The sequence below is a fragment of the Solanum pennellii genome, chromosome 7, assembly GCF_001406875.1.
Source record: "Solanum pennellii chromosome 7, SPENNV200".
NCBI lineage: Eukaryota > Viridiplantae > Streptophyta > Magnoliopsida > Solanales > Solanaceae > Solanum > Solanum pennellii.
Genome location: NC_028643.1, coordinates 68920020 through 68936513, shown reverse-complemented (window position 1 = coordinate 68936513; position 16494 = coordinate 68920020). Strand labels below are relative to the sequence as shown.

Sequence of the window (16494 nt, the reverse complement as noted above, 5' to 3'; positions counted from 1 at the left end):
AGCAAACAAATAAGGAAAAAAATGAAAAAGAAGTGACATGAGTACAAATTACATGTCAGAGGGCAGAGATCAAATAACAATTAAATCAAAAATAAAAGTTAAAACCTAACATTTGAAAATAAATTTTGCTGAAAAGTTTTTCATTCAGAGTAGGACATAAGTGATAACCATTATTTTTTTATTTTTTCTTTTAATGAATTTTCTTATTTGTATAAAATATTTTAATCATTAAGATAGAACTATTTTTCCATTTTTTTAAAAAAGGGATTTCTTATTTTGTTGTATAAAATATTTTAATCTTAATTTGGAAAACAAAGTGTCCTGTGCCCACATCAAGGTTCGAACCCACGGCAAAAGGAAATTGTTGGGTGCAAAAGAACGACTAGGCCATCCGCTAAACTTTGTTTGTGAGTTCGCAAAAAATATATCTATTTTTTATCTGATATTTCAACATGAATATAGGGTTTACGAAAACGTCAATGGATTAGTTCGAACTCCCTTTTGATACAGTAGCTCCGCTCCTTATTAAAACTGCCCTTATTGGATCACAAAGACCTTAAAATGATATTTTTACCATATGTGCTGACATGACCTTCCACGTAGGCAGTCCAACATGGCAAATATTTTATTCATGTCACGTAAGTAAGGTAAAAAAAGTACTCTCCGGTTCACTTCTATTTGTCATGTAGTGCTTTTTGAAAGCTACTTTAGCTATTTTTTAAAGGAAAAGGGTCAAAAACACCCCAACTTTGATTTGTTATTGAAATTTACCCTCGTCGTTAAAGTTATATTTATCCCTCCGTTACTAATTTCACCAAATTCACCCCTCATTAGAGAAGACAGATAGATTGACCCAAATTGACCCAATCTTTTTTAAAAAAAAAACAAACTATTCCTTATTTTAACCCAATAACCCGACCCCTTTAAAATAATCCGGACCCATTCTCCCAAATTTGCTATTCCCATTTACCCATCATCCCAAATCTCCTTATCATACGCTAGCTATGATTTCTCTCTGCACTCCAAATGTTGGACAAAGCTACTCTAAATTTTTTGGTGTATCTCTATCTTCTCCATTGAGGCTTGCTTGGTGAATAGAAAAAACATCCATGTATATTCTTGTCCTATAATCACTTTACGACATTGTATCTGGATATCCGAAGGTGTTGGGCAAGTGAAAAAACATTTTTCTATTATGAAGATGGTTTGAAATTTAAGCGAAGTACTAATATGGTTGCAATCTACACTGAAAGGGTACACATACTACAAACATTAGTAGCAACATATATGAATGCTATGTCTGGTTTGCAAACTCGATTTAGAAATTTCATATGATTCTGCAAATCGTGTATATGAGTATTCTTATTGTTGTTTCTTTTCAATCTATCCACGGGTAAATAGAAAACATTTCTTTCGACTCATCAATCTGTTCTTCGACTTAGCTTCTGAGGGAGAGAATGAAGGAAATTTGGGGGAATGGGTAAATGGGAATAGGAGATTTTAAATAAGGTTGAGTTATTGGGTTAAAATAAGGAATAAAGTTTTTTTTTAAAAAAAAAATTGGATCAATCCGTCTAATGTCTAATGAGGGGTAAATTTGGTGAAATTAGTAAAATGAGGAGTAAAATAAACTTTGCTAGCGTTTGGCCATAGATTTCCAAATATTCTTGGCAAATATTATTTGAGTGAAAATTTGGGTGAAATTTCACCATCTGTTTGGCCATAAAATTTGGGAAATATATTTCAACTTTTTAGAAAAATATGATTTATACCCACAAGTTTTAAAAACTATCAAAACTAACTAAAAGTTTGTATTACAAGTCAATTGAATGTTCGTTACAACAATAACAAATAATGTCCATGACACTAAAACGATGTGGTAATTTGGAGTGAGTGCAACAAGAATTATTCCATGTATCGTGAAGCAGACAAAGTACATGACTTTGTTACCTAAAGCCAATTTTTAATAATTTTCATCAACAATCATATCATTATTTAATATTCACTAAATATTTCATCACTATTTTGGTGTTCACGTAAAAAATGATGTAATACAACGCAAGCAAAAACTAGAGAGGGTGTTTTTGTAAAAGATAAAAGATTGGGGTAAAATTTTAATTTTCAAAATATCCCAAATAATGAGATTTGGCCCAAATACTAGAAAAAACTAGTATTTGGAAATTTGGGATATTTGCCAAAAATATTTGCCAAATAATGGCAAATTGTATGGACAAACATTATTTGCCAAATTTTTCCCAAATATATTTATGGCCAAACGGGCCCTTTATTTTAATGGTGAACGTAAATTTAAACAATAAATCAAAGTTGAGAGTATTCTTGACTCTTTTCTCAATTTTTATAGTTAAATTACATTACATAATTTTGATATTTTAACAAAAAAATTAGATGTTTAAAAATTATAAAAAAAATAGTGTACTTTATAATTTTTTACATATCAATACGATAAAGAAGTGTAAATATATTTAAAAATATTAATTAAAATTTTTAATAGAAAATGTAATAATTAGTATTGGACCTAGACAACAAGGGCGGCTCGTTAGTTGAAAAAAAAGAAAAATTAGCAAACTAGTCAAAATCAATATTATATCTCTCTATTTCTCGTCACTTTCTCCTTTCTAATATTATATCTCTCTTAGTCTTTTATTCAAAGTTTAAGAACTTACTTGCTCTTAATGATAGTTTATATTTTAAATTTGGAGAAAAAATATATTGCAGCAGCTCCATTCATTTCTGAAAATCAAATCTTCATAGCTTTTGAATACGGTAATATCATTCTAATTTCTAATATTATTTTTATTTTGTGTCTTAGATTTATTATATTTTTTATTTGATATTATAAATAGTGTTTAAAATCGTTAATATCTCAAAAAAGATTAAATAATTTGACTATATCGTCAATTGAAAAAAATTTATTAAAAGAGATTAACTACACAAATTATTAACAACTTTGCTTCTCAAAAAGCTAAAAAAATAAATTTAAAATAAAATCATTTATAATATTTTTTTTTTAAAGCCTCTTTGATTTTGGCCTTAAACCAAAGGGAGCCGGCCCAGCTCTTCACCATTTTCTCGTACCTTTCGGTCTCCTTTATTCTTCTCCAGTTATGGCTGATCTTTCTTGCTGAAACCTCTGAGCAGTAGAAGATTTGGATAAAATTGGAAGCTTAGCTTCAACTTTGCTCTGGTTAGTGCTTTTTCTATTCCTTATTTTTTATATAATATTTTGTGGGTTGGATTTTCCCGCTCGATTGCTGGAATGGATGTTTCCAGATTTAAGTAACGGTTTCAGAATCATCTCTCTTGTTTGATTCTTTAGTTCGTTAATTTCTGTTTATTCTGGTCTTTTTTTTAACCCCTTAATTGATATGTTTTCTTGTTCAGACTTTTTTTGGGGGGTCAATTCCTGTTAGAATCGACGAGCTGAACATGGGAATTGGGTGTTTTTTTTTTTTTGAGATTTTGGATATCCAGAATATGATTAAGATATTAGACAATGGGAAAAAATGGCATCTCCTTTGACATTATCTGAATGAGCATGAATTGTAGAACGTTTAATATTCAAATTCTAAACTTGGATTTGATTTAAATAGTCTGTTGTCTACACTGGTAGAAGCAGATAATAGGGCAACAGAGGAATAATGGGGTTACGACAAACACGGATAAGGTCTAGATGGGTTGGAGTAAAATTGAGAAGCCACTAGGAAATATCGGGAGGGAGCAGATACCACGATAAAAGAAGGATTTGGTGCAGGCATGAACCATTGAAAATGTTGCGTCAGTAACGACTATGACTAGTCAAGAGTAAGCTGTTTACAGAAGGAGATGGAGGAGAGGTACTGATAGGATCCTGAAAGGTAGTGCAAATGATAAATGGAAGGTATACTAACTAACAGGAATATAGGGGCGACTATGGGATTAAAATAGAGAACCTTTGTTTTTAAAAAACAAGTAGATTAGTGCAGTCTTACTTGAATTTCTTCCTTATTTTGTGCTCCTTGGCTCAAAAAAGAAGTATACTGTCACTTTGAAGTGGCCTTTTAGTTTGGTCACCTTAAGTTATGATATTACGCTATGAAGTCCAATTTTCGGGATTGAGGTTTAGTTTGATCGATTGACTCTGTCAAGTCCATAACTCAATAAGTTAGTATTTTACTGGTTGTTAGGTTTGGTTGTATTCTTTGTTCCATTTTTTCTCTCTCTTTCTTTTCTTGGATGCAATCTTGTCCCCAGAACTAGCTGTACATTGTATTGTAGAAGTAGCTTATACTGCTGAAGTGTGATCATCTCATCTATAAGCTAAAAGTTACGTTGTTAGAGAAGGCATACTTTTAATTATTTAATTATATCATATCTCAATACGCCCCCTTACATGTGATTCTTTTTATTGGGCTAAATACCTGAAAATTCCTTACACTCTGTTGAAATGTGCGACTATCCCACTGTTAGACTGAGCACATTTTTAATTATATGATCGTATTATATCTCAATAAATTCACTGAGCAGTTGATTTCAGTTTGCGTTACTAGTTTCGGTTGGAGCCACAAACTAATTAGGACTCTTAAAATCTAATTGTTGTTCTAAATACTTCTGTTGCAAAGTCCAATTCTACTGTCCAACCTTTAATTGTTTTCTCTCAACCTTGTCCTAGTATCTGTTTTGGGAGCTGGATTGTTCATATGTTTCTCACCCTTGATCAGCTGAGTCTTGTTACCCCAAGAGGTGAAGACTTTTTTGACACTGATAAAAAAGAATAGTGTCAAACAACTTCCTTATCTTCTTTTTCCAAGATAATGCTATGCTGGACTGGATACAAGGATTATTACAATAGTAGTTTTGGTTGAACTGATTATGTCCTAGAAAGGATGTGGGAGGCTGAAGAGAATTTGATTAGGTTACTTTCTCTAGGTGATGTATTAATACTTACAAAACAGCTACAATAAAAAATACTTGCATATCCAATTGCTTAGTACAATTTAAATGGAAGTAAAACTATTGTACTTCCTCCTCTCTGTAATGAAGAATGTGAACTGGAGGACTTGGATTCCGGGTTACAACCTCTTTTTAGTGTGTAGTATACACTATCGCTTGTTTCATAAGCTTTGTATCTCGCTATTTTTTATACTTTTCTCTTGCAATAGTGCTGCTTTAAAAATATTTCTTTTGACCTGAAGGTCTATCGAAGAAACAACCTTTCTACTCCACAAAGGTACAAAGATAGAGGTAAAGTAATCCCATGATTAGAAAAATTTGGAGTTGTTTTTGTGCCCAAGTTCAGTGAATTTTTTTTCTGTGGTGGTTTACCTCGTCTTTATCTACTCTGGGATGGAATATTTGTTTCAGGTTGTGTTCCAAATACTAGAATTAGACGTATCTCAGAAACATATTTTTGTCAAATTGAACATGTGAGATGAGCCTAACATTTGTAAAAAGACAGTGGTCAAAGAAAGTTTGAGTATATGTGTAATAATGTTGCAGATTTGCATTAGCATTTTTGTAAATTTGATCCAAATTCAGGTTTACTTGGCAGTATTTCTTTGGGTTTTACAACTTTGTTATACTGATCTTGCGCTATTGCTGATATTAAAACTTCTGGTAGTTTTCTTCTTCTTCTTTTGCTGGCTGCACCAATTGCACCTTACTATGTTCTCTTTATTTGATGTCCTTGTGTAGTGCAATAAAGAGATTCTTGGTGAGGATTAGTTTGAATTTTTCCCCTGTAATTGTTCTTCTCTCTGTAAAGGAAGGTGCATGAAGTTTTAACTTATTGTTGAAGAATGATGGGTTGGCGGTGCCTAAATGTAGGCAATTCATATCTTCGTTTATCTTCTTTTATAGTAAGTGTAAGTCTACAGGTCCTCCTTCCATGTCTATTCTAATGTATTTATTTGTTTTAGCCTACGGAGAACTTCTTTTGATTCACAATGATCTTTTAGCCTTCTACAGTATTTCACTTGCTTACTGGAATCCTGACATTTCCTAATATTTCTGATTTCCCTTCAGAAAACAGTGATAGTGCTGATGATAACATTCAACTCTCACGTTATTGAAAAACGACTACTTATCCCTCTCCTTTCAGTCAAGTGAGCTGATTTTTTTAGACTTAACATTCCAATAACTTGCAGAAAAAGAAACTCACGTCAACATGATTAAAATCGTGATCATGATTTTATGTTGTCCCTATGAAGTTTATGAATGTAATTATGGTATGTTAAGTAGACTGGTTCCATCCAGCTGAAAGCAATCATCAGTGTAGAATTGACAAAATATTATATAATGTCTCACTTGGAACAAATGATTCATAACATGCACAAAGAGTTGGATTGTTCGAGTGATTTTTCATTTTGCCGCTTTTGATGATACAAAATTCTTGTTACAGAAGATATACTCAACTACGACTCCCACCACATACATCAATCAGCAAACAACAGAATCCTTTGATCTCCTACACACACTATATGGTAAGTTATTCTAATACAGAACCTCTAAGCTATTTGAAAATCAAGCTCGCGTGACTGCTGAAAAGACTGAACAATTAAAGACAAAAGAAGCTATCTCAGAAGCGAACATTATTAATCTGTTATCTTTGTGTTATGGTTGTTAAAAAAAAAGGTGTTCTTTATAGTGTTGCTTTTCATTATCTAAACACTGTCTACCTTGTTTTTTTTTTATGGCAAGGGAAACCCGCAGCCTCTACTCTTTGGGTGCGCACAGGGTAAAAACCCCGCTCCTATGGAATAGCTCGCAAACCCTGTCTACCTTGTACTGATCAATATTTTTTATGCACAAGATTGTTGCTGCCAATATATATACCCTGTATAATAAAATAATGGCAAAGAAGGCTAAGTTAAAGAACACATTTATGTATTATGCTTAAAATAGATTTTTCACATTGGCCCGGGCAATGCCCGGCCTACCTCCACTAGTAGAGAATATAATTTTTTTCAGATACTAAGGAAAATCTGTTTAATTACCGCTGTACTGTTTCGGCAATCGAAAATCCTAAAACCCTCATTTCATATTGTCCAAATTCTCTCTTCTACTCAATTGTCAGATGCACCTATCTACGTTACCCAGTTGATAATTGATTCAATTTCTCAGTAAATCATGCTGGGTATTCACAAATTCTATAGACAAGTTCACACATTGTCTCGTGAATATGGCCCTAGCGAGACGTTGAAGAGGAAGGTTGCTGAATTGAAGGTAAAGAGGAAACGAAAAGATCCTCGGAAGAATCAGTTATTTGTTCAGGTTCCTGATTCAAGATCATTCCTTGATACTGCTACTATGCCCATGATACTCACTGTTGTTGGGACTGCACTTTTCGCAAAGCTCCTCATGATGGTATGATGCTCCATTGCAGTTTATGTAAAGTCCTATTTAATATTTGGATGAAATTTGAATGATTTTAAAGTTGGACAAACCCCTAATAAATATATTCATTTGTTGGTTGTGATTTTGGTGGATTGTTATGGTAAGTAGAAGAGAAGCTTGGGAAATTGATACTTGAGAAGGTTTAAATGATGCTTCTTAGGTGTAGTGACATGATGGTTCATTAATATTCATAATCTTAATAGGAGAACAACTTTAGTGTTGTAATGTACCAAAGAAATGGTATCTCGATATAGAACTGCTTATAGACTGTAGAATACCGTCGTTTTTCTTGGTTTGAATTAATGACACTTATTTCAATTTACATTCAATAATGTTAAAGGAACTAAAGTTGAATCTTGTTGATATTCATTGAGGAGGTTGATGGAATTTAGCTGACTTAATATACAAACCCCAAATTCTTCATCATAGGTACTTCTTAAATTTTTTTTTTTTGGTAATTAGGATTTTTTTTTCACCAAAGTAGGTACTCACAAAGCTAAACCAGTCCTACTCGACTGGTTATCACAAAATCTGCAGTCTGCTTACAAACTTAGAGAATTAAAACCTGGCTCAGGCAGTAGCTCTCAAACAACAAAAACAAGCAATTCTACAAGCAATATCCTCCATTGTAGTCTCTGTCTTCTCAAAAACTCTATTTTTCCTCTCCTTCCAGATGGCATGAATAATTTCTGTGTATACTAGTTGTACTAGCTGGGCCTGGTGGCTTTTTCCCTTAGTCTTCTGGATGATTCACTGTTGCATTGCATTCCAAGTAATGCTTGGAGGATGGCTGATAGTAGTCCATTGATGTAATCTTCTCCATAAGGAGTAGGCAAATGCACACTCAAAAAATAAGTGGTCTCTTGCTCCATCTTCCTGCTTACACATAACACATTTAGGATCTACTTGCATTCTCCATTTTAGCAACCTATCTGTTGTAAGAAGTCTGTTCTGGATTTGCAGCCGTAAGATAAAAATGGCTTTAGGTCTTGCGAAGTTGCGGCATATGAGACCTCTCCAGTCAACCTTTTGGGTAATCACCTAGCATTTGATTATAGGCTTGCCTTATCTTGCTTCTCTTGCCATCAATACCATGATGCAGTACATGTAGGTGATACTTTGCTCCAAGAACTTTTCTAACCATTCAACAAGCTTGAGCAGGAACCCTGAGAGCTTCCATATTTTGGCCTTTGATGTAATAACTGTGTATGCATTTGATCCAAAGTCTATCCTGCTTCTCTATATCCCAGCACATCTTTAGAACTGCTGCTTTGTTCCATACCTTTAGATTCACCAAGTTTAATCCTCCAGCCACCTTTGGTGTACACATCTTCTCCTTAGAGACTACGGCCTTCTTAGTTATGCTGTTGACTCCAGACCATTTAAAACTCCTACAGTAGGATTGGATTGCTTTCATCACCTTAGTTGGTATCATAAAAAGTTGTGTCCAGTATGCTTGAATCCCAAATAATCACTGTCTTAACAAGCTGAACTCTCCCTGCATAGGATACTTTTTTAGCTGTCCAGGAAGATATTTTTGCTACTATTTGATCAATTAATGGCTACCACTGAATAAGATTGATTTTCTTAGTGGACAAAGGTATACCAAGGTATCGAAAAGGTAAGGCCCCACGACTGTATCCCAGAGTTTATTGGATGTGAGACATTACAGTACCAAATACTCCTCCAAAATATATAGCACTTTTAGACAAGTTAGCTTCCAATACGGAAGCTGCTGTGAACACAGTGAACTTGACGTGGAGTAGTTGAACTGATATTTGGTCACCTCTTGTAAACATGAGGAGGTCATCTGCAAAGCTTAAAGGTGTATTCTTAAGCCTACTGCACATAGGGTGGTATTTGAATATCTTGTGATTGGATTAGTCATTCAAGTTCCTACTTAGATATTCCATGAACATAGCAAACAAAAAGGGGGACATTGGATCCCTTGCCGTAGTCCTCGAGCTGCCTCAAAAGGTTTTGTTAGTTCCCCATTGATCAAGAAAGAGTAGGAGACAGTAGTTACACATTGCATCACCCAGCCTATGAACTTGAGAGGAAACCCCAATGTTGACATCATTTGTTCTAAATATTTCCAATCAATAATATCATATGCTTTTTGGATATCCACCTTCATCATACATCTGGATGAGATATTCTTCCTGTTATAGGCCTTGACTAGTTTATGTGCAAGAATAATGTTATCTGCCACTTTTCTCCTGGGTACAAATCCAGGTTGTGTTTCTGAGATAACAGTTGCTATCACCTGGTGGATTCTATTTGCCAACAATTTTTCTATGAGTTTGTATAGGACTGTACAACATGCTATGGGCCTATACTCCCTCATATTGGAGGGATTGGGAACTTTGGGTAACAGTGTAACTGCAGTACTAGTCACTGCTTTGTGTAACTTTCCAGTAAGAAAGAACTCCTTAACTGCTGCCCCTGTTTAATCACAGGCAAGGTTTTTTGAAGAACATAGCATTGTAGCCATCAACTCCTGGAGCCTTATCATCACCAACAGAACATAGTCCATCATAAGCTTCCATCTCAGTAACCTCTACACACAAGGCCATTTGTTGAGATTGATTCAGTGTTGGCCCCTGCTTCAAAATACTCTCACTGACTGCAGTTGCTTACTTGAGCAGTTACCATTAAAGACTTGTAAAATGTTATAATCTCATTTTGAATTTCATCCGGATCCACAAATCTTTTCTCCATTTGCTGAAGTAAGCTCGATAATCTGTTTCTTGTGGTGTCTTTCTTTCATTATTGCTGCAAAATACTTAGTATTTGAGTCCCCCAATTTAATCCACATAGATTTGGATTTTTTTTTGGAAGCTCTCCTTTATATTGCTCCATTTCTCTAGTTGGATCAAAAGATCCTTTTCTTCCAGTGCTATAGCATCGGTATACTGTGAAGAGAGTTTCAGCTGCGTAGAGTTGTAATGTATTCCTGAGGTGATGGATCTTCTTTGTAATTTGTATTGTTCAACTGGGTAAGATGAGGTTTCAACTCCTTCAACTTTTGCCAAACACATCTAAATTTTCTATCTTGGAACCTACCAGTCCAACTTCTTTACACAATAAAGAACCTGAATGGAGCTTTAATGCTGAGTGTAGTCATTTTCATCTCGGACCATAGGTGTGTGATCTGGAATGTGTGGCAATTTGTAGTCCAGCACCAGTTGGCCATACTATAGCATCCATTCATCATTCCCCATTGTCCTGTCCAGCACTAAATATTCTAGCTAATCCAAGTTGTCTGTTTGACCATGAACAAAATTCTCCTTTCCACATCACCTCATTTAATAATAGGTCTTGCACACATTCATCTCTTGTTACTGGGGCACCATACAATCTATCTTGACTTTGTAGAAGAGCGTTGAAGTCTCCCCATACAAGCCTAGGTTTATTGCATCGAGTCGCTACTTTTAAAAGTTTATTCTACAGGTATGGATGTGTTGGACTTGAGGTGAACACTAAGATATTTTCAATTCTTTGCTGTAGTAAACTTGCTTGTATGTTTTACAATCTATAAATCAGCTGAGTAGCTTATAAGTTACAGTTGTGTTTGCATGCAGTATGATGACTCAAAGTCGCAAGATATGATTGAGCGAAAAATAAAGAATGCGCCTGCTGGTCAAGGAACAGTTAGGATGCTTACCCGCGAGGAATGGGAATCAGTTCAGGAAGTGCGACCAAGAACTCCGTTTGAATCTAAACTGGCCCGTCCAAATGCAAAGCTTAGGACAGGGGAGCCTTTGAAGATGGTAAATGCATACTTCTTTAACCTTTCATTTATCTGGTGATAGGTATTTTTCCTGCTAACATTCTAGAGAACAAACAAAGTGGGTTTGAAAGCTTCCTATAGTTGTAAGACATTCAGGCTACTAGTGGGAATGCTTTTTAGCAGAATATCAATAATGACAAATGATGTTGTAGGGTCTAGAGGTTTATCGGTATGGTCACATTGTTTGCCTGTTGGCCTAGAACTAGGCATGCCAACCTTAGTGCAAAATTAAGGTGGTGTTAGATAGCTAGTCAAGTTTCTATACTAGTGATATTCTACTTTTCGAATGGGTTAGATGCAAGATCTTTTGTTTTTCACCTAAAGTAAGTGTGTATTGTATTAATTATCGGAAAGTAGTTAATACATATTTTCTCTCCTCTTAGTTCCTCACATGCTATCAGAATCTTGTATGATCTTAGTAGAATCTAAAACCCTCATTCCGATGGGCATTACTCTTATTTACCGTGCCCGTTTCGTAATATCATGGCTAATGTCAGTGATTGTTGTGATGGCACCGGGCCTAATCTTGGTGATCATTATGTAGCATCGAGCGTGTTTCTGGAAACCTTTTCAGTGACACCTCACATTTTTTCCGTGGCTTTTTTGGTGGAGCTGCACATCTTTCCAGTAACACCACACGCCTTTTTGGTGACCATTCCTGCAGTTACCAGCATTTATTTTCTTCAGGAGTTGTTCTGGCAGCACGAGTGTTTGTCCACTATTCCTGCAACTACAATGACGATCTCCTGGCAGTCAAAACTAATCTTTTCCCATGACTTTTTGGGCGATGTAAAACAAATTTAATCCATTTCTCTTCTTTTCATTAGCTGCAAACCTATCATCTAAGTTATTGTTTCAAGAAAATGAAATCTTATGAGATCTAGCACTTTTTGGTATAAGCTGGTCCATGCCCCTCTAATATCAGAGATGCCTACACTAGTTGGAGCTCTATGGAAGTTAGAAAATCTATCAGGAAAATCTGGATCATGATTCATGACCCTAGCTTGTATTTTTTGGGTTATTTGGAATGAAAGAAACAGTAGATATTTTGATGGAGTTATAATTCCAATTTGTAAGCTTAAGGCTAGTCCTTTGGTTAGCTTTTTTAGTTGGGCCAATATTTCCCCTGTAAATAACTTAGATTATTACCTGGATTTTGTCAGCTCCTTAGCTCTGTAAGGGGTCGTTTGGTGGGAAGGATAATATCAAATAGTCCTAGGATTAAATTATAGTATCAATTAATTTGTTGTTTGGTTGACAAGTCCGAAATAACTTATCCCGGGATTAAAATTAGTACCCGGATAAGTTATCCCTCCCTTTGGGTGGTATAGTAATCCCGGGATAAAATAAGTAAATGACAAAAATGTCTCTTTCAACCCTTTTGTTACATCACTTTTTACATTTATGAAGGATATTTTTGTAAACAAATAAATTATTCTTAAAATTTATTTATTTTGAATGCAATAAACCAAACACTCAATAAAAAATAATCCCATCATAACTTGAATTCAAACCAAACGACCCCTAAGTTCTTTGTTCTTACTGAGCTGACAGATCCCCCACTTTTTGTATCCTTACTTCTACTAGATGCCTTAATGAAATCTCACTTCATAAAAAATAAAAAAATAAAATGAAATCTTGTGATTCATTGGAGTGTAATCCACATATTGGAGTCAAGGGAAGGTAGCCTAAGAGGTAGTGTGGTTGCTTCCAATAGACCCTTGGCTCAAGGAACAACCGTCCAAAGCAGTCCAAAGAAGAAGTAATGGAAGTACAAATAGTAACAGAATCAAAGGACAAGAAACTATAGGAGCAATACTATGACTACTAACTAGTATGGACGGATATTTAGACGACACACTCTATTATAAGATTCTTGTTTCACTTTATGTTTTAATCCCATAGTCGCCCCTTTTTTTTCTGTTAGTTGTATACCTTCCATTTATCATTTGCACTACCTTTCAGGATCCTATCAGTACTTCTCCTCCATCTCCTTCTGCAAACAGCTTACTCTTGACTAGTCATAGTCGTTACTGACGCAACATTTTCAATGGTTCATGCCTGCACCAAATCCTTCTTTTATCGTGGTATCTGCTCCCTCCCGATATTTCCTAGTGGCTTCTCAATTTTACTCCAACCCATCTAGACCTTATCTGTGTTTGTCGTAACCCCATTATTCCTCTGTTGCCCTATTATCTGCTTCTACCAGTGAATTTAGAGGTGAAGCCCTTTGTCACTGTTATTGTGAATATGGACTTACACTGATATTTATGACAAGGTCAAAATCTGAAACCACGTTAGTGCTTTTGTAAGGTCTCTTGCTAATTGTAATAGAGCTATCATAAGGTCTTTGCATAGATAAATCCAAGGGATCCAGATAAAATTTTAACTAAATCCTCAAGTCCTCGTGTAGTTTATAGTTGGTAAGAGGAGAGGTAGAGTTAGGCCGAAGATGTATTGGGGACAGGTGATTAGACAGAACATGATACGACTTCAGGTTACCAAAGACATGACCTTAGATAGGAGGGTGTGGAGGCAGTGGTGTACGGAAGAATTTTTCTAAGCGTCACCGTTTAAGGGACAAGAATGGCTCAAGAGGGAAATCAATGAAGATTTTGCTTTAGACCTCCAAAAATTTGAGGCCCCATAAATAGTGAACTTTATGAAATAACATTTTAGTGAAAATTAGTGATAATTGAAATTAACGGAAACGATAATTGATAAAAATTCTCATATTTTCATAAAGAAGGATTGATTATCAACAAATTTGTGTCAAAAATGGTTAAACATGTGTAAAAAATGTACTTTGTGCTATTCAACGAATAAGAAGCCTAAAAATAATTACTTTGACAAATATTATTTCAAAATTGGGTAATTTTCAACAATCATCCACACGTAGTATCATGCATTTAACATGAAATCAAGCACAGTCAAGTTTGAACTTATTCAAAATTGAACTTCTTGGTATTTGACATCCTATTTCCTTTGAAAGAGGAAAAAACAAAAATTGGAGTTCTTGGTATTTGCATCTCATTACTTGGGTGCCCAGGGCATGTCTTAGTGTCAACGAAGTGGTTGAGAACCATGAGGTTTCAAGTTTAAAATCCTAGTAGAGGCAAAAATAACACTAGGTGGTTTCTTCACATTTGTCCAACCCTTGGTGGATAGAGTTACCCGTTACTTGTGTTGGTGGGAGGAAGTAAGTAGCTCGTGCAATTATTGAAGTGTGACCAAATTGATCCGGACACTACGGTTATCAAAAAAGAAATTGCCTTTTTTGTGGATTTTGTGTTCTTGTTCTCATGGACCGACATGAGGAAACTTTGTCCTGAGTTTTCTTTCTAAATTGAACTTGCCTCATTCATTTTGATGCCCTAAAGTTTCTTCCTTTTCCTTCTTTCCAGTTAAGAACGTCAATATTATGAAATACTAAATATTGCAAGAATAGGTACCTTGTAATATGGGAAAGATTTGGAGTCCCTGTAATTGTGTAATTAGGAACAAGAAATAGTTTCTTTCCTTTTTCTGTATTACTTGTAAATGCTTATTTAAATCTCAACATGCTTGAGAAATCAAGAAATTCATTCTTTCCTTTTAATGATGTCGGAGCCGAGGGTTTGGGTCCCCGGACTGTTAAACAGAAAGTGAGGAAGAAAGGAAGTTGCAAATCTGGTTCATTGACAGGAGTGTACTGACAAGTTTCAAGTCTCACGTCCCTCTTAGAAAGGCTTCCCAGTCTCCAGCAACCCCAACCCCAAAACCCTGGCACCGGAAGCCATGATTTGTGTCTTATGTGGCATCCATCATCTTCGGCAGAGTTTCATCACAGGCTCATGGGTCTTTCTCCCACAACGTTCCTACCGCGATCTCTCTATCAAGGTCAATCAAGTCCCCTGCTTCATCTTCTATTTCACTTCCTATCGGGTTTGATTTTCTTTCCGGAACCAGTTTGCTGTTGTTGACCTGACCTTGAGTGTTTTCTCCCATATGATGAATTGCTTCTTCCTTTCTACTTTTTATCCTCGACGTTCAGATCTTCCTTTTAGTTTTTCATATTCACAATTTCCTAAAATTGACACGTTTAATGTCTCCAACCCTCGCATAATATGTGATTGGAATGGTTCAAGTTCAGCTCTTCTCAAATTTAGGCCAGAAGCGTAAAAATGATGAATATCTATGTTGGAAGTAGTCGATCGTCTAAAGGCAACCAGCTATATGACGGCCAATGGGGAACTGTTAGCTATATATTTTTAACTGGAAAGTTCCAATGCCTGGTGAAATATTACAAATTAGTTTGAAAGAAACTGTCTATCCAAATAACGGAAGAAGCCTGTAGAAAATGGGAGTACGACATAGTCTTCGAACTTTCTCTACTTGAGTTTTGGTGTCAGGATTCTGTTGGGTTTAGGAGCAGTGCAATTCTTTTGGTATGTTTTATTTGGAAAGTTGTTCCTGAGATCATCGTGTTCTTAAACGTCTTAGTTATCTTATAAAGTGGTAATGTACCATTTATGCTTTCTTGTTCTGATACCTTAACTATTTCCCTCAATAATCTTCCTGGTTCAGCTGCATGACAACAATGGAATGACTATGTTGTTTCATTTGATTGCTTATATGCAGGAAGATGTCAAGGATTGGACAATAGATGTTATAACTGACGCACTAACACGAGCTGAAGAATGTGCTAAACGAGGATCGAACTAAGCTTTTAAGTCGATAACCTAGTTTAACAATTGCTTCTTATGTGCTCCTTCAACCTCAGCTGCAAATTACAACATACTATCAAAAGTGGAGAAATGCTGTTTTTCTCACTATCCAGCAATGTCCAAATTTATGCTTACCAGTATTTACTGTGAATTAAAGTGTGTATATATACTTCAATTCACAAAGATAATATTTTCATTGAAATTAGAGGCTGTATGGACTGAATTTTTCAATAAAAGAAGAGAATTTTTATGGTAAACTTTCTTCTTGTTTTATCGATATCTCGAGTTGTGCTTCAGCACGTCAGTCTTTAATTTGTACGCATTTTAGACTTCTAAATTGAGATAGTTCAATTGATTAATAGGTTCAAAAATTATACTATAAGAAATTCTTTGCAGAAGTAGATGATAAACTTTTTTTTTAATTATAACGACTTCAATATCCTTAAAGTATTTTTACACACAAAAAAAAGGATAAATAAGTAGTAACAAAGTATAGGTAATTAAAGATTACTATGTCACAAGAAAAGTATTTCAAAGATTATAAAAATATTAGGGACATAATTACAAAAAGTTTTGGTTAAATTGGATATATTTTTATAGGTT

The 16494-nt window shown here is 35.0% G+C and overlaps 1 protein-coding gene across 8 annotated transcripts; it reads left to right on the top strand.

Annotated features, from left to right (window-relative positions):
• The first annotated feature begins 3031 nt into the window (after positions 1-3031).
• Positions 3032-16148, top strand: LOC107025731. 8 transcript variants are annotated; one of them, XM_027918754.1, is made up of 6 exons: positions 3032-3205; positions 5762-5861; positions 6022-6101; positions 6398-6479; positions 10977-11165; positions 15806-16148. In XM_027918754.1, the coding sequence occupies exons 2-6, from the start codon at positions 5796-5798 to the stop codon at positions 15887-15889; spliced, it is 501 nt and encodes a 166-aa protein (XP_027774555.1). In that variant the 5' UTR covers positions 3032-3205; positions 5762-5795; the 3' UTR covers positions 15890-16148. The 8 variants fall into 8 exon arrangements, with proteins under 8 accessions (XP_027774555.1, XP_027774556.1, XP_027774554.1 ...); XM_027918752.1 differs by lacking the exon at positions 6022-6101 and adding an exon at positions 7120-7362 and having other exon boundaries at positions 3036-3205; XM_015226482.2 differs by lacking the exons at positions 5762-5861; positions 6022-6101 and adding exons at positions 5193-5241; positions 7120-7362 and having other exon boundaries at positions 3036-3205.
• Positions 16149-16494: the final 346 nt, after the last annotated feature.

Bases quoted from the DNA above. Each gene is read 5' to 3' on its own strand.
- LOC107025731 (XM_015226484.2), top strand. From the start codon at position 7,126: ATGCTGGGTATTCACAAATTCTATAGACAAGTTCACACATTGTCTCGT. The intron at 7,363-10,976 runs GTATGATGCTCC...GTTTGCATGCAG, and splicing joins TCGCAAAGCTCCTCATGATG to TATGATGACTCAAAGTCGCA. The intron at 11,166-15,805 runs GTAAATGCATAC...GCTTATATGCAG, and splicing joins CAGGGGAGCCTTTGAAGATG to GAAGATGTCAAGGATTGGAC.